The sequence below is a fragment of the Pristiophorus japonicus genome, chromosome 9 (genome assembly GCF_044704955.1).
Source record: "Pristiophorus japonicus isolate sPriJap1 chromosome 9, sPriJap1.hap1, whole genome shotgun sequence".
NCBI lineage: Eukaryota > Metazoa > Chordata > Chondrichthyes > Pristiophoridae > Pristiophorus > Pristiophorus japonicus.
The window spans coordinates 143116169-143135379 of NC_091985.1; the positions used below are offsets into that span (position 1 = coordinate 143116169).

At 44.4% G+C, this 19211-nt stretch overlaps 1 protein-coding gene across 2 annotated transcripts in view; it reads left to right on the plus strand.

Annotated features, from left to right (window-relative positions):
* Positions 1-19211, plus strand: part of ralgapa2 (Ral GTPase activating protein catalytic subunit alpha 2) — a 468335-nt gene that overhangs the window by 218404 nt on the left and 230720 nt on the right. For both annotated transcript variants that reach the window (XM_070889893.1, XM_070889894.1), the window contains 2 exons: positions 4401-4524; positions 8546-8701. In XM_070889893.1, coding sequence (XP_070745994.1) covers positions 4401-4524; positions 8546-8701 — 280 coding nt within the window. The remainder of the gene's footprint in view (positions 1-4400; positions 4525-8545; positions 8702-19211) is intronic.

Here is a 19211-nt window from a genome sequence, read left to right on the forward strand (position 1 = left end):
AGGCAGTGACTAGTGGGGTACCGCAAGGTTCAGTGCTGGGACCCCAGCTATTTACAATATATATTAATGATTTAGACGAAGGAATTGAATGTAATATCTCCAAGTTTGCAGATGACTCTAAACTGGTTGGCAGTGTGAGCTGTGAGGAGGGTGCTAAGAGGATGCAGGGTGACTTGGACAGGTTAGGTGAGTGGGCAAATACATGGCAGATGCAGTATAATGTGGATAAGTGCGAGGTTATTCACTTTGGTGGCAAAAACAGGAAGGCAGATTATTATCTGAATGGTGACAGATGAGGAAAAGGGGAGGTGCAATGAGACCTGGGTGTCATGGTACATCAGTTATTGAAAGTAGGCATGCAGGTACAGCAGGCAGTTAAGAAATCAAATGGCATGTTGGCCTTCATAGCGAGCCGATTTGAGTATAATGGTAGGGAGGTCTTCTTGCAGTTGCACAGGGCCTTGGTGAGACCACACCTTGAGTATTGTGTGCAGTTTTGGTCTCCTAATCTGAGGAAGGACATTCTTGCTATTGAGGGAATGCAACGAAGTTTCACCAGACTGGTTCCCAGGATGGCAGGACTGAGATATGAAGAAAGTCTGGATCGACTAGGCTTATATTCCCTGGATTTTAGAAGAATGAGAGGGGATCTCATAGAAGCATATACAATTCTGTTGGGATTGGACAGGTTAGATGCATGAAGATGTTGCGGAAGTCCAGAACCAGGAGTCACAGTCTAAGGATAAGGGTTAAGCCATTTAGGACTGAGATGAGGAGAAACATTTTCACCCAGAGAATTGTGAACCTGTGGAATTCTCTCTCACAGAAAGTTGTTGAGTCCAGTTCGTTGGATATATTCAAAAGGGAGTTAGATGTGGCCCTTATGGCAAAAGGGATCGGGGGTATGGAGAGAAGGCAGGAGTGGGGTACTGAAGTTGCATGAACAGCCATGATCATATTGAATGATGGTGCAAGCTCGAAGGGCCGAATGGCCTACTCCTGCACCTATTTTCTACGTTTTCTATGTTTCTTTAGTGTACTTGCTTTTTGAATAATAACAATTCTAATCCCATGTCTGGTGCTTCTACAATCCCAATATCCACCTCCTCTGTGAAAACTATGGCAAAGTAGTATTTAGTCTTTGCCACTCCCTTACTCCAGTAAAATCTTGCCTCCTTCATCTTAGTGGTCCTACCCCACCTAGCAGTCTCGCCTCTGAGTCAGAAGATTGTGGGTTCAAATCCCATTTCAGGGTGTTGAGCACAAAAATCTAGGCTGACACTACAGTGCAGAGCTGAGGGAGTGCTGCACTGTCGGAGGTGTTGTCTTTCGGATGAGACATTAAACCGAGGCCCCGGCTGCTCTCTCAAGTGGACGTAAAAGATCGCATGACACTATTTTGGAGAAGAGCGGGGGAGATATCCCCGGTCTCTTGGCCAATATTTATCCCTCAATCAACATAACAAAAAAAAAACAGATTATCTGGTCATTGTCACATTGCTGTTGTGGGAGCTTGCTTGTGCGCAAATTGGCTGCCGCATTTCCTACATAAACAACAATGACTACATGCCACAAGTCCGCCATTGGCTGTAAAGCACTTTGAGATGTCCGGTGGTCGTGAAAGGCGCTATATAAATCCTAATCTTTCTTTCTTTATTACTCCTGTGCTTATAGAATGCAGTATTTCGCATTGATGATTGACAGCTCTTTTTGCCAATTTTCCTTCCATTCAATCTGTAAAAGATTTATTTTTAGCTCTATTATAAGAACATAAGAAATAGGAGCAGGAGTAGGCCATTTGGCCCCGCGAGCCTGCTCCACCATTCAATAAGATCATGGTTGATCTGATGTACTTTTTTTCCAGTCACGTACCCTTGTGCTCAACCCTTTTCCCTTTTCTATTCTTATGCTTAACGTGACTGTATATTATGGTCACTGTTTGTCCAGGACCAGGTCAAACAGTGCTTCAATCCTTGTTGCAGTAGCAGCATGTTAACTTGGAAAATATGCCTATCTCCACTTCAAGAAAAACCTCCCCTTTTCCACCACACACATTTTCTCTATCCCAGTCTATTTTCAGATAATTAAAATCATCTACAATTATACCCTTACTGTTAATACATGAATTTTTAATTTGTCTACAAATTTCATCCTGCATTCAGACTTTAGCGGTGAAAAGGCAACATTATAGCCCAGTACATCACTTGTACAAGACGTAATACATTTTCTCTCCTCTCGTCTGCCTCATGTTCAACAGGCAATGGCATGTCAGGCTGAACGTGACTCCTTGTTCACAGTAGCAAATAGTAGTTGAATAACAAGGGCAAGCTGACAGCAGATGGCTGGTATTAGAGCTACAACATTTCAGAAAAATCTGTATGTTGCGTTGTACAAGTATACAATTTACAGTCGCGTGCTTTTCAGAAAATACTAGATGATAGAATTAAAAACTCCTTGAAGCAATGGAACAAAAAACCTTTTCAGCCAGCTTCTTCAACAAGGGGTGGGGGTGGGGTTAAGATAGAACATGCTTCTCATTCCTGATCCCTATCCTGCAATCACTGCTATAAGTGTCTTGATTGGAGATCAATGGAGGTTAGGATTAGGCTTCATTGTGATGATCCTCCCTCTGTGGTTGCAAAGCTTGCTGCCACTCACTGTCGAGGCTCACAGATCAATTATGGCCATTTGAGTGAGGATCAGAGGTGACTGGCATGCATTGGACCATAATCAGGAGAAGGGAGAAATCTGGAGAGCAGAACAAATAAAATACACCATTTCTACATTAAAGGTATGAAGATGCCCAGCATTTGTTCTCTGGGGCGCAGAAGCCCCACTGTGGTCTAGTTACATTATTCATGATTGATTTATTGGCCTGGAATTTGCAGTCCTGATAGCGATCTGGCAGCCTTTGCTATCATTTCGCCTTTGAAACTGAGCACAACTTCAGGATTTAGCGCATGCACAGCCTAAAGCGGAAATCCTGAATTTGCGGTCTGTCCATTGCTCCTCCACAGGCAGCACATCCCCCCCCCACTCCGAGCTTCCCACAGAACCGGCAGTCAATAAAATCTTTTAAATCATGGAAACTGATGCAAACTTCACATCTCCCGCAGTAATTACCCCATTAAATGTTAGACCCAAAGGGATTAGGTGTAACTGGGATTTTAACAGCGTACTGACTGCTAAACAAAGGTTATGGACCTGAAAAACAAAGTTTAATTTTGTGCAGTGTCAAATGTATCCATTTTAATAAAACTTAACATTTTTAAGAAACTTTAAAATAAAAAGTAGTGTGTTCATCTTTATTTCAGGTTTGCCTTTTCCCCATGTGAGAGCCCCGATTTTTGTTTTCTCTCAACATTTTTTAAAAGTTAGAATTTTAAGAGCTTATCCACTTTGATTTGTTGTCGAAGAATTCTGGGTTTTGACTGGCTGCGTAGACAGCTTGTTGATGTCACAGCAGCTCGCACTATGGGATTCCCAATATACTACATTGATTTGAATTACGCGTTGGAAAACCCAAACTTCTCGACATAGGGGTCGTGCGATCTTTGTGCGAGGGGCCAGCGGCCAGCGCCTTTGCTTCACCGCTGACCGCAAATTCTGGACCATTATTTTGAATTCTTCAATTGGGTTGCTTTCAGTCAATGGAGTATTTGAACAAATCAAAAACCAGTTCAGTTAAAGAGACAGGCAGGCTACCAATCAACAACTATGCAGCCACCACAAACTCGATCATCAAAACCTGAATATTTTTTCAAACAAGCTATTCATAAATCGGCAGCTACCACAAAACTAGTCAATTCTTTGAAATCATTTCATTAGTTACTGAGTTATGAATGTGTTTGAATACTAAATTCTCAATATTACATGCATTTAAGGAGGGCATTTTAGTTAAATATGCAAATATTAAGTTATTCTAAAGACTATGGGACATTGGAAACATTCTAAATATTATCATGAAGATTAACATTGAAAATTCCGAGAAGCATCTTTCATTTTCAGTACAACAAATATTTTTGAAACCAAATCGCAAATGAAGATTGTTTTTTTTCTGTGATTTAGAAAATATAACTTGAACTCGTCGGACTTCTAATTTTCTGTTTCAAGCCTTAGTATCCTTTCTGTTACAGTTGTGCAGTTATTCTGTGGAACGAGATACAAGTTAATTGAAAATCATGATTTTGTTGATTTAGTCAACTGAGTGCTTTGTAGAGCTATCCGAGAATTTATTGCTGAACAAACATAATGTGTGACCACTGACTATAATTTTTATGTTCTGTTTCCAATCAGATATAACGGTTATAAAATGTGTTATGTTTATTTGTCTCCTCACTTCTGTGATATTTAAAAGCATAATACTGATATAAATGAATTTACATTTTACTATTTTCAAGTCGGGAAACTCATAAGATTGCAGTGTTTTACATTACGGAAGGACAGGAAGACAAGTGTTCAATTCTCTCAAACACTGGAGGAAGCCAAGCATATGAAAATTTTGTCTCTGGACTAGGCTGGGAGGTACAGCATGTTTCTTCCTTCTACATAGATTTTCTTTGATAATCTTTAGAAAAAGTATTATTTTATTTTGCTTGCTATTACCTAAGAAAGTATTATTTGAAATATGTGTTTTTTGTGAAGAAACTACATTGGTAATGCAATGGTTTTTGGTTTGTTAAATAGGTTCATTACTCAAAATGACTAACTATGTTTTCAACAATTTTTTTGTTTGATTCATTGAACTCTATCAAATATATATATTAAAGCATCTATTTTATTATTTAACTATCCAAAAATATGTTTGCTGGATACATTGCTGAAAAGAAGCTGTAGCTGCCCCATAATCCAAAATATTATAAGCAAGATACATGTACACTGCATTTCAATCCACTTTTATATTTTAGATCTGCAGGCTAAGAGCAGTCTGAATGCATGCAAAGATTGTGATGAACTGCTATAATATTCATGATGATTGTGAATCGGAAATTTATCACCAAGGTTGCCCCACACAAAATGCCTAGTTTCAGGTTTTACACTAATCGAGCTCTAAACTATTAAATTGGGCAGCAAGAAGTTACTGAGACACACTGGTATCGATGTCTCTCTTCATAGTATCTGGCTTATTAAAGTGCAATTCATTCACATTTTTTTAGTTCATTTGGAACTGGAGGTAGACAGAATGTAGACACAATGGGGTCTAAATTCAACATTCAAAATGGTGCAACGATAACTAATTTAGCAGTGCAGAGCCCCACAGCCGATTTGCATAAGCATTCGGGCAATTTGGTCAGGGCTTTCTATTATGTGGCATCCAAGCACAAGCCTTGTTTCGGTATTGAAACGAGGCTCCTATGCCCATGACACTAAACTGGGTGGCGGTGTGAGCTGTGAGGAGGACACTAAGAGGCTGCAGGTTAGGTGAGTATACTGCATCTACCATGCATTTGCCCAATGTGGATAAATGTGAGGTTATCCACTTTGGGGGCAAAAACACGAAGGCAGAATATTATCTGAATGGCGGCAGACTAGGAAATGGGGAAGTGCAACAAGACCTGGGTGTCATGGTTCATCTTTCATTGAAAGGTGGCATGCAGGTACAGCAGGCGGTGAAGAAGGCAAATGGTATGTTGGCCTTCATAGCTAGGAGATTTGAGTATAGGAGCAGGGAGGTCTTACTGCAGTTGTAGGGGGCCTTGGTGAGGCCTCACCTGGAATATTGTGTTCAGTTTTGGTCTCCTAATCTGAGGAAGGATGTTCTTGCTATTGAGGGAGTGCAACGAAGATTCACCAGACTGATTCCCAGGATGGCGGGACTGACATATGAGGAGAGACTGGATCAACTGGGGCTATATACACTGGAGTTTAGAAGGATGAGAGGGGATCTCATAGAAACATATAAGATTCTGACGGGACTGAACAGGTTAGATGCGGGAAGAATGTTCCCGATGTTGGGGAAGTCTAGAACCAGTGAACACAGTCTTAGGATAAGGGGCAGGCCATTTAGGACGGAGATGAGGAGAAACTTCTTCACTCAGAGAGTTGTTAACCTGTGGATTTCACGATCGCAGAGAGAATTGTTGATGCCAGTTCATCGGATATATTCAAGAGGTAGTTAGATATGGCCCTTATGGCTAAAGGGATCAAGTGGTATGGAGAGAAAGCAGGAAAGGGGTACTGAGGGAATGATCAGCCATGATCTTATTGAATGGTGGTGCAGGCTCGAAGGGCCGAACGGCCTACTCCTGCACCTGTTTTCTATGTTTCTATATCAGACCAGACTCTTAAATTAGTTAAGACTAGTTGGAGCTTATTTCCGAGTCTTGATCTATCTGCCTAACCAGCAGTCCTTAAAGGGACCACTGGAGGCCAGCTCAAAAAAAGGTCCCAGAACATAAATTTTGTGTCATGCTTCTCCTGCCTCTATAAAACAACTGCAGTCCACTGCTGGACCACTCATGCCTTCTCCTCCACCATCCCCCAGAACTTACTCTGAGCTTAGTTGCTGGACGAAATTGGATAGGTCCAGACAGCGGAGCTACTTCAGGGTGTCTGATCGTTGCCCGCAGCTCGCCTGAATTGTGATGAGACCCGAGGACGAGTTTAATTCGGTCCGCGGGCCTCTGGCGCGCTGTTACTGCATGCCACCGGAATCGTGGCTGCTTTGGGGAGGCTCATGAATTTAGGCCCCAATGTCTGATCACTCATTTAAGAAAATTGGAAAACAAGTATCCTAATTTTTTTTTAGACCATGGTCCAGAACTTCACTATGTTCTGGAGTTTGTATGGATCTTTCTACAACAGTCTGGACATGTACAGTCATTGCGTATGCTATATTTGTAATGTTTACATATTAAGGAAGCCGTAGCGGGACATTTGGAAAAGCTTGCTTCAATCAGAGTCAGCATGGTTTTATGAAAGGGAAATCATGTTTCAACAAATTTGCTGGAGTTCTTTGAATATGTAACAAGGAGGGTGGATGAGGGGGAACTAGTGGATGTGGTATATTTGGATTTCCAGAAGGCATTCAATAAGGTGCCACATAAAAGGTTACTGCACAAGATAAAAGTTCACAGGGTTGGGAGTAATATATTACATGGATAGAGAATTGGCTAACTAACAGAAAACAGAGAGTCAGGATAAATGAGCCATTTTCCAGTTGGCAAACAGTAACTAGTGGGATACAGCAAGGATCGGGGCCTCAACCGTTTACAATCTATATTAATGACTTGGATGAAGGGACCGAGTGTAATGTAGCCAAGTTTGCTGATGATACAAAGCTGGGTTGGAAAGCAAATTGTGAGGTCATAAAAAATCTGCAAAAGGATATAGAAAGGCTAAGTGAGTGGGCAAAAATTTGGCAGATGGAGTATAATGTGGGAAAATGTGAGGTTATCCACTTTTGCAGAAAAAATAGAAAAGCAAATTAGAATTTAAATGGAAAAAAATTGCAAAGTGCTGCAGTATAGAGAGACCTGGGGGTCCTTGTGTATGAATCACAAAAAGTTAGAGTGCAGGTACAGCAAGTAATCAGGAAGGCAAATGAATTGTTGCCCTTTATTGCAAGGGGGATAGAGTATAAAAGCAGAGAAGGCCTGCTACAACTGTACAGGGTATTGGTGAGGCCACACCTAGAGTACTGTGTACAGTTTTGGTCTCCGTATTTAAGGAAGGATATACTTGCATTGGAGGCTGTTCAGAGAAGGTTTACTAGGTTGATTCCGGAGATGAGGGGGTTGACTTATGAAGATAGGTTGAGTAGATTGGACCTATACTCATTCAAATTCAGAAGAATGAGAGGTGATCTTATTGAAATATGTAAGATAATGGGGCTCATGCAGAAGGGATATTTCCACTCATAGGGGAAACTAAAACTAGGGCACATCGTCTCAGAATAAGGGGTAGCCCATTTAAAACTGAGATGAGGAGGAATTTCTTCTGAGGGTTGTAAATCTGTGGAATTCTCTGCCCCAAAGAGCTGTGGTCATTGAATATATTTAAGGCGGAGATAGACAGATTTTTGATCGATAAGGGAATAAAGGGTTGTGGGGAGTGGGCAGGGAATTGGAGCCAAGTCCATAATCTTATTAAATGGCGGAGTAGGCTCGAGGGGCCAAATGGCCTACTGCTGCTCCTATTTCTTATGGTGGAGGCCTTAGTGCTAGTGACAGTGTTTTCTCAAATATGGTGGGAAATTTATTTCACTGCACAGATTAGAACCAAAATAAATCATTGTCAAATTGAAACAATATTATGGTTGAATACAAAAATTTCATGTTTATAAAACTAAAATGTTAGTTTTCTCATAATTATGTGATGGAAAAAGCTCCAGTTAATCGACTAAAGGTAAAGCATTTCCTTCGCCATTTAAAAAGAAAATTTTCCTTGAAACTGTTAAAAGTACTGAATAGAAACACTGTTCGGAATAAATGTCTGGAATTGGTGCTAAATCAAGAAAAAAAATTTCAAATCTTCACCATTTTATCAGTAAAGTGTGAAAGAAAATGTGGCCTTCATTTCTAAAATTTCATTTATTGTTCCTCAGATTGACCTGTCTTCACATTGTGGCTTTATGGGTGGCCTGCAACGTAATGGCAGCACAGGGCAAACTGCACCTTACTATGCTACCTCTACTGTGGAAGTCATTTTCCATGTTTCCACGAGAATGCCATCAGACTCTGATGATTCATTAACTAAAAAGGTAAATAGCTGGAACCAGAGTAAGTTTTCCTTGACTATCACGTTCCTTCCTAAGAAAGAAGAACTCTTAATATTCTGATAAAAATATACTTGTTTATTTTTTAATAGTTTAATGTGCATGTATAGAAATTCAAAACTAACGGAAAAGGTACCAGTGCTAAAGAATGTCAGTTTTGTTCTGCTCTAGCCTGAAAGTATTCAATAGCTGCAATTCAGAAACAAGCCACAGATGTCAGCTGGTCAGGTTCCACTGCATAGCTCTGACAACATTCTCCCTTTAGGTATTTAATATGACGCAATTCAGGAGAATCTAGAAAATGGCTTTCAATGTGTCATCAAAAAGAATAACAACAAACTGGACCTTTAGCTTTCTGTCGAGAAATTCTGGGTATCTTTTCAATGCAAGTATATTGGGAACTATCACATCCCTTATGCTGCGCATCATGAAATCTTGCAAGCTTTAGCTGGAATATATATATCCTCCTTTTTAGGTATTTCTTGCCCAAGATGGTAGAGGGTGCTGGTTTGGGAGGTTCAAACTTAAGTCAATTAACACACAGTGCCGTACTTCATTTTCACTGAAGTTGCTAATTTGCAATAGGAATTGATTTTTCAAAAGAACAAAGAATGTGTAAACAGTTTTAAAAAAATATCATATTTACATTTTGGTCATTCTCTTCATATTTATTCTGCTGTGTGAATGTTAGCAAGCCTTTTATTTAATTGGAATTCATTGGTTAATTGTAACAGTATACAACACATGTGGTTGAATGAAACAAACCATTTCTAATGGTATTTTTGTGATGGAGGTGGGTTTTGTGAGCCTGTTCTCCTACTTTACAAGAAGCAATCTGCATAGCACCTTTAATATAAAAACAGTCCCAAGGTGCTTCACAGATAGATGTGTGGAAAGCGAATACAGAGCCAAGAAAGAAGAAATGACAAAGGGTGACTGATGGCTTCATTTGAAGATGGGGGTTTCAGAAGGCATTTAAAGGAGTGAAGGAGGTAAAGGGTTTAGGGTAGGAATTCTAGAATGGAACACAGACGATTGAGGGCTCTGCTACCAGTGGTGGGACAAAGGGAGATGTGCACAAAAGTCAGAGGAACAAAGGATTCAAGAAGTCTGGAGAAGATTGCGCAGTTGAGGCGAGGCTATGGGGGATGAAAAGATAAGCACATGGGTTTTTAATTTAATGTCCTGGAGGGCGTGACAAATGTAGGTAAGCAAAGAATGGGGTAATGGGTGATCAAAACTTAGTGCAGGACAGGACATGTGCAGCAGAATTTTTAACACATTGAGGTCTTTCGAGGACATCACAGGAAAGATGTGATTGCACTAGACAGGGTACAGAGGAGATTTATGATGATGTTGCCAGGACTGGAGAATTTTAGCTATGAGGAAAGATTGGATAGGCTGGGGTTGTTTTCTTTGGAACAGAGGAGGCTGAGGGGAGACAGAAAGAAAGACGCCTTTCACGACCACCGGATGTCCAAAAGCGCTTTACAGCCAACGAAGTACATTTTGAAGTTCAGTCACTATTATAATATAAGAAACACGGCAGCCAATTTGCGCACAGCAAAGTCCCACAAACAGCAATGTATGGAGAAAGAGTCACACTGAAAACTGTGAGCTCAAAGTAAAGCATGACCGTAGTCTTTTATTGCAGGTCTCCAGAGTGCCTCTCCAACCTGTGAAGCCTCCTTAAATACCTGTGCTCCCGAGGGATTATGGGATCCCTTGGGACTCTGGTGGCTGTACAGGGTAAATACAAGTCCACATATATAACAACATTCCCCCCCCAATTGTCAATAGGGTAACTATTTACAATGTGAGTCGATCTGGGGCCCTTCTTGCCCTGGTTGATCGTCTCGGTGTGAAAGCTGGTGATGTTGAATAATTTGTTGGGCCCTCGCTGGGCTGCTGTGCAGCTGGCCTTGCTGAGCTGCCTGGTGTGTTGGGCCCTGCAGGGCTGCTGTGGATGATGGGTTCTGCTTCGTGGTCAACCGTGGTGCCGGTTGCCACTGGTGTGTATGTTGGGGGATCAAAAAAGGTAGGATCCAAGGTGGTTTGCTCAGGGTAGTCCGTGAATCTGAGTTTGATTTGGTCCAAGTGTTTCCGGTGAATGAGTCCATTTGAAAGTTTAACCCGAAACACCCTGCTCCCCTCTGGCCACAACAGTGCCGGGAATCCACTTGGGACCTTGTCCATAATTTAATACAAATACAGGATCATTGACTTCTCGCGGGACACATATTGCGCTATTGTGGTATGCGCTATTATGGTATGCACTTTGTTGAAGCCGTCTGCTCTCTACCTGATTATGTAGATCAGGGTGAACTAACGAGAGCCTTGACTTAAGTGCTCTTTTCATGAGCAGTTCAGCAGGTGGGATGCCAGTGAGTGAGTGGGGTCTCGTGCGGTAGCTAAGCAGGACTCGGGATAGACGAGTCTGCAGTGAGCCTTCAGTTACCCTCTTCAAGCCTTGCTTGATGGTTTGCACTGCTTTCTCTGCCTGACCATTGGACGCTGGTTTAAACGGGGCAGATGTGACATGTTTGATCCCGTTACGGGTCATGAATTCTTTGAACTCCGCATTGGTAAAACATAGAAAATAGGTGCAGGAGTAGGCCATTTGGCCCTTCGAGCCTGCACCACCATTCAGTAGGATCATGGCTGATCATTCCTTCAGTATTCCTTTCCTGCTTTCTCTCCATACACCTTGATCCCTTTAGCCTTAAGGGCCATATCTAACTCTCTCTTGAATATATCCAATGAACTGGCATCAACAACTCTCTGCAACAGGGAATTCCATAGGTTAACAACTCGTGAGTGAAGAAGTTTCCCCTCATCTCAGTCCTAAATGGCCTGCCCCTTATCCTAATACTGTGGCCCCTGGTTCTGGACTTCCCCAACATCGGGAACGTTCTTCCCGCATCTAACCTGTCCAGTCCTATCAGAATCTTATATGTTTCTATGAGATCCCCTCTCATCCTTCTAAACTCCAGTGTATAAAGGCCCAGTTGATCCAGTCTCTCCTCATACATCAGTCTGGTGAACCTTCGCTGCACTCCCTCAATCGCAAGAACGTCCTTCCTCAGATTAGGAGACCAAAACTGAACACAATATTCCAGGTGGAGCCTCACCAAGGACCTGTACAACTGCAGTAAGACTTCCCTGCTCCTATACTCAAATCCCCTAGCTATGAAGGCCAACGTACCATTTGACTTCTTCACCGCCTGCTGTACCTGCATGCCAACTTTCAAGGACTGATGAACCATGACACCCAGGTCTCACTGCCCCTCCCCATTTCCTAATCTGCCGCCATTCAGATAATATTCTGCCTTCGTGTTTTTGCCCCCAAAGTGGATAACCTCACACTTATCCACATTATACTGCATCTGCCATGTATTTGTCCACTCACCTAACCTGTCCAAGTCACCCTGCAGCCTCTGAGCGTCCTCCTCACAGCTGACACCGCCACCCAGTTTAGTGTCATCTGCAAACTTAGAGATATTACACTCACTTCCATCATCTAAATCATTAATATATATTGTAAAGAGCTGGGGTCCCAGCACTGAGCCCTGCGGCACTCCACTAGTCACTGCCTGCCATTCTGAAAATGACCCGTTTATCCCGACTCTCTGCTTCCTGTCTGCCAGCCAGTTCTCTATCTACGTCAGTACATTAACCCCAATACCATGTGCTTTGATTTTGCACACCAATCTCTTATGTGGGACCTTGTCAAAAGCCTTTTGAAAGTCCAAATACACCACATCCACTGGTTCTCCCTTGTCCATGCTACTAGTTACATCCTCAAAAAATTCCAGAAGATTTGTCAAGCATGATGTCCCTTGCATAAATCCATGCTGGCTTGGACCAATCCTATCACTGTTTTCCCAATGCAATGCTATTTAATCCTTAATGATTGATTCCAACATTTTCCCCACTACTGATGTCAGTCTCTCTCCCTCCTTCTTGAAAAGTGGTGTTACATTAGCAACCCTCCAGTCCATAGGAACTGATCCAGAGTCAATAGACTGCTGGAAAATGATCACCAATGCATCCACTATTTATAGGGCCACTTCCTTAAGTACTTTGGGATGTAGACTATCAGGCCCTGGGGATTTATCGGCCTTCAATACTGTCAATTTCCCGCTTAATAAGGACATCGTTCAGTTCCTCCTTCTCACTAGACCCTTGGTCCCCTAGTACATCTAGAAGGTTATTCATGTCTTCCTTTGTGAAGACAGAACCAAAGTACTTGTTCAATTGGTCTGCCATTTCTTTGTTCCCCATTATAAATTCACCAGAATCCGACTGCAAGGGATTGCGTTTGTCTTCACTAATCTTTTTCTCTTCACATATCTGTAGAAACTTTTGCAGTAAGCCCTATGAGGCCAAATGAATACTGGGCGAAATCGCTGGAAGCTGAAGTTCAGCGAGTTCATGTGGAGCACATATACAGTTCATATACCAGGACGCCACCGATAATGATGCAAGTGCTCCTCAATGGCATCCCAGTATTAATGGAGCTAGACACGGGGGGCCAGCCAGTCCCTGATGAGTATCAAACAATTCGAAAGGTTGTGGGTGTCCAAGGCCAGGAGGCCAAAATTATTGCCGATTGACGCACAGCTACGGACATATACAAAGGAGATCATTCCGGTGCTCGGCAGCGCCATGGTAGTAGTGACCCACAAAGATTCGGAGAACAGGTTGCCACTCTGGATTGTCCCGGGGGACGGTCCCACACTACTGGGGAGGAGTTGGCTTGCTGTCATGTACTGGAAATGGGGCGATGTCAATGCAATTTCCTCTGTGGAGCGAGTATCATGCTCACAGGTACTGGACAAATTTGACTCATTATTTCAACCCGGCATCGACACTTTCATGAGGGCCAAGGTAGTGATTCACATAAACCCGGACGCCAGGCCAGTACACCACAAGGCCAGAGCGGTGCCGTCAGTGATGCGGGAAAAGATAGAATGCGAATTGGACCGCCTGCTGAGGGAAGGCATCAATCTCGCCAGTCGAATTCAGTGACTGGGCGAGCCCGATTGTGCCGGTGCTCAAGGTGGATGGGTTGGTCAGGATATGTGGTGATTACAAGGCCACCATCAATCGGGTGTCACTCCAAGACCAGTACCCAACACAGAGCGGAGGACCTCTTTGCGACGCTATCCGGTGGCAAACTTTTTTCAAAATTGGACCTGACCTCAGCTGACATGACCCAGGAGCTGGCAAGTGAGTCAAAGAAGCTGACCACCATCACAACACACAAGGGGTTGTTTGAGTACAACAGATGCCCGTTCAGGAATCGTTCGGCCGCCGCGATCTTTCAGCGAAATATGGAAAGCCTCTTCAAGTCAATTCCGAGGACGGTGGTTTTTGAAGACGACATCCTCATCATGGGTCGCGATACTGAAGAACACCTCCACAACCTGGAGGAGGTGCTACGCAGACTGGACTGGATAGGGCTGCGACTGAAAAAGGCGAAGTGCGTCTTCTTGGCTCCAGAGGTAGAATTCCTGGGGAGGAGGGTAGCAGCAGACAAGATCAGACCTACTGCATCCAAAACGGAAGTGATCCAGAGAGCACCCAGACCCCGTAACACGATGGAGCTGCGTTCGCTCCTGAGGCTCCTTAACTATTTTGGTAACTTTATTCCCAAATTCAACACACTGTTAGAGCCACTACACATGCTCCTACGCAAAGGTCGCGATTGGGTCTGCGGGGGGGACAGCCAGGAAAGGGCTTTTGATAGAGCACGCAATTTGTTATGCTCCAACAAATTGTTAACGTTATATGACCCGTGTAAGAAACTTGTTTTAACGTGCAATGCATCGTCCTATGGGGTCGGGTGTGTGTTGCAGCATGTGAATGCCAATGGTCAGTTATGCCTCCAGAAGTCTGTCCCAGGCAGAAAGGGGCTACGGGATGGTAGAAAAGGAAGCGCTATCATGTGTATATGCGGTAAAAAAAAATGCACCAGTACCTGTTTGACAGAAAATTTGAGCTGGAGACAGATCACAAACCCCTCGCGTCCCTTTTGGCCGACAACAAAGCCATAAATGCGAATGCATCGGCCCACATACAGAGGTGGGCACTCACGTTAGCCGCCTATGACTACACAATTCGGCACACAGACTGATTCACTCAGCAGGCTCCCACTAGCCACCACTGAGGGGGCAACTGAGCATGCTGCTGAGATGGTCATGGCTGTCGAAGCTTTCGAAAGTGAAGGCTCACCTGTGACAGCCCGTCAGATTAAAGTCTGGACAAATAAAGACCCGCTACTGTCTTTAGTTAAGAAATGTGTCTTGAATGGGGACTGGGCAGCCACGTATGGGGCATGCCATGAGAAATTTAAACCATTTCATCGGCACAAGGATGAACTCTCGATTCAGGCCAATTGCCTACTGTGGGGAAACCGAGTCGTCATGCCCCAGATGGGCAGAGAGGTGTTTATCAGAGAACTTCACAATGAGCACCCAGGCATTGTCATGATGAAGGCAATTGCCAGGTCACACGTTTGGTGGCCAGGGATAGATGCAGATCTGGAACTTTGTGTTCGCAGGTGCAACACGTGTGCTCAGCTGGGCAACGCACTCAGGGAAGCCCCTCTTAGCCACTGGTCCTGGCCCGCCAAGCCATGGTCACGCATCCATGTGGACTACGCAGGTCCTTTCATAGGAAAAATGTTTTTGGTTGTAGTAGACGCCTACTCCAAATGGATTGAGTGTGCCATTTTAAATTCAAGCACATCCTCTGCCACGGTAGAAAGTCTACGGGCAATGCTCGCCGCCCATAGTCTACCTGATGTCTTGGTCAGCGACAAAGACTCATTGTCGCTCACCAGAACATCGGGTAAGCTGTGAGTGGCAAACATGGCCCACAGGCTTTCAGTAGTGACAGCAGACGTGCTAGCCGACATTATCTCAAAATCAGTCCACTTGGAGTACGCATCTATAACCACAAGGAACATTTTACCCAAGATCAGGCCTGCATAGTCGACGTGTACCCTAGACCACGGTTTGGAAGGCCAAGACCATAAACTTAGCGGCGCCTCCCTGGGTACATTGCTTAACAGCAAGGATGTATTACATCTGTGAACGCAGAACTCTAAGTCTGCATCGATACCAGGCCACCACTTGTGGGATCTGGTTATTGCTTTCATCATTACGATGCCTGGGTGGGTACTGTGGAGGTCATTGATGAAGATGTCAGTGCCCTTCTTGGGGACCACTGCTCGATTGCCCCAAAGAAGGCAGTCTGCCTGTATAGACATTTCATCTTTGCGCCGCTGGAATGGCTTTATCTCTTTCTGCATTTCCATTGGGACACTGGACCAGCTCCCGTGAAGCACACAGCTTTTGACTTGAGATAATAAGGGATCCTGGCTTGTCCAGGTTTTGATCTGCCGGGCAGTGACGGGTGATTGCTCACTCTCAAATGCTTCCATAACCATGGCTAGATCTGCGGGCTGCGCCATTTCTACCCCTGTGGTGGGCAGTGGCAGCCTACTGAGAGCATCGGCGCAGTTTTCAGTGCCTGGCCTGTGGCAGATGACGTAGTTGTATGCGGACAACGTGAGCACCCATCTCTGGATGCGGGCCGATGCGTTGGTATTTATCCCTTTACTCTCGGAGAACAGGGATATAAGTGGCTTATGGTCAGTTTCCAATTCGAATTTTAGCCCAAACAGGTATTGATGCATTTTCTTTACCCCATAGACACACGCGAACGCTTCTTTCTCAATCATGCTGTAGGCTCGCTCGGCCTTAGACAGACTCCTGGATGCATAAGCAACCGGTTGCAGTTTCCCGAAATCATTAGCTTGTTGCAATACACACCCGATGCCATATGACGACGCATCACATGCTAATACCAAACTCTTACATGGATCATACAATTTAAGCAATTTGTTTGAGCAGAACAATTTTCTCGCTTTTACAAAGGCATTTTCTTGGCTTTTGCCCCAAACCCATTCGCCCCCTTTTCGTAGTAAGACATGTAGTGGTTCTAGCAGGGTCCTGAGACCCGATAAGAAGTTAACAAAGTAGTTCAAGAGTCCCAGAAACGACCGCAGCTCTGTCACGTTCTGTGGCCTCTGTGCGATCTCGATTGCCTCCGTCTTCACGTTGGTGGGCCTGATGCCGCCCGCTGCAATCCTCCTTCCCAAGAACTCCACTTCAGACGCCAGGAAAACGCACTTCGAGCGTTTTAACCTGAGCCCCATGCGGTTGAGTCGACTAAGAACCTGCTCCAGGTTCTGCAGGTGCTCGACTGTGTTCCGACCTGTGACCAAGACATCGTCCTGGAAGATCACGGTGTACGGGACTGACTTCAGTAAACTTTCCATGTTTCTCTGGAATATTGCCGCCACTGATCGGATTCCAAACGGACATCTGCTATAAACAAAAAAACCTTTGTGCGTGTTGATGCAGGTGAGGTCTTTCGATGATTCCTCCAGTTCCTGCATCATGTAATCTGAAGTCAGATCCAGCTTTGTGAACGTCTTTCCTCCCGCCAGCATTGCAAAGTGATCGTCGACCTTTGGTAGTGGGTATTGGTCCTGTCGGGAGAAACGATTGATAGTTACTTTGTAATCGTCACAGATTATGACATTGCGGTCTCCCCTTGAGGACAGGGACAATAGGACTGGCCCACTCGCTGAACTCGATCGGTGAGATGATGCCCTCTCTTTGTAGCCGGTCTAGCTCGATCTCTACCCTTTCTCTCATCATGTAAGGTACTGCTCTCGCCTTGTGATGGATGGGTCGCGCTCCCGGAATAAGGTGGATCTGCACTTTTGCTGCTCGGAATTTCCCGATGCCTGGTTCGAACAGGGAAGGAAATTTGTTTAACACTTGGGCACACGAAGTGTCGTCAGCGGGCGATAGTGCTCGGATGTCGTCCGAGTTCCAGCGTATCTTTCCCAGCCAGCTCCTGCCGAGCAGCGTGGGACCATCGCCCGGTACCACTTAGAGTGGTAGCTTGTGCACCGCTCCATTGTAGGAGACCTTTACGGCAGCACTGCCGATTACAGGAATCAGTTCTTTCGTGTAAGTTCTTAGTTTTGTGCGAATTGGAGTTAAGATTGGCCTTGAGGCCTTGTTGCACCACAACCTTTCGAAAGTCTTTTTGCCCATGATGGACTGGCTTGCGCCCGTGTCCAGCTCCATTGACACCGGGAGTCCATTTAGATCAACATTCAGCATTATCCAGGGACAATTCGTGGTGAATGTGTGTACCCCATGTACCTCTGCTTCCTCTATCTGAGGCTCTGTTTCACCATGATCCTCCTCTGCAACCTGGTGGTTTGCAGATTTAACAGGCTTAGCAGCTCGCCTGCACACTCATTGGAGGTGTCCCATTGTTCCACAGCCCTTGCAAACGTATCCTTTGAATCGGCACGAATGGAAACGATGATTACCCCCGCAGCGCCAACAAGGTATTAATGGCCTTGATGGTGGACTCTGAGACATCTGCGACATACAGCTGCAGGTATGTGTGACCTGCCCTGTACGTTACGATTCGAAAACAACATCACTTTTTTCACAGTACTTGTAGCAGCACTTGTGTGCTGAGAGATTTGCTTCATATTGTCACTGGTGGCAATAAATGCATGGGCTATCGCTATGGCCTTACTCAAGGTTGGGGTCTCTACAGTCAAAAGTTTGCGAAGTATGGTTTCGTGGCCAATGCCAAGTATGAAAAAGTCTCTGAGCATGTGCTCCAAATGTCCTTCAAATTTGCAATGTCCTGCAAGGCGTCTTAACTTGGCGATATAACTCGCCACTTCCTGGCCTTCAGATCTTTTGTCGGTGTAGAACCGGTACCTCGCCATCAGAACGGTTTCCCTCGGGTTCAAATGCCCTCGGACCAGTGTGCACAAATCGTCGTACGATTTCTCCGTGGGTTTCGCTGGAGTGAGCAGATTCTTCGAGGCCATACATTGGTGCCCCAGAGACGGTGAGGAGAATCGCCCTTCGTTTGGCAGCGCTCTCTTCCCTATTCAGCTCGTTGGCCACGAAGTATTGGTCGAGTCGCTCCACAAAAGTTTCCCAATCATCTCCCTCCGAAAATTTCTCCAGGATGCCCACTGTTCTCTGCATCTTTGGGTTCGTTATCTGTATCTCGTTGCCAGTTGTAGTGTGTGGAGAAAGAGTCAGACTGAACACTGTGAGCTCAAAATAAAGTGTGACCTTAGTCTTTTATTGCAGGTCTCCAGAGTGTGTCTCCAACCTGTGACGCCTTCTTAAATACCTGTGCTCCCAAGGGATTATGGGATTCCTTGGGACTCCGGGGAATGAGCTCGCTGGTGGCTGTACAGAGTAAATACAAGTATACATATATAACAATAATGACCAGATAATCTGTTTTTGTTATGTTTATTGAGGGATAAATATTGGCCAGGATACCAGGGATAATTCCCCTGCTCTTCTTCAAAATAGTGCCATGGAATCTTTTACATCCACCTGAGAGAACAGATGGGGCCTCGGTT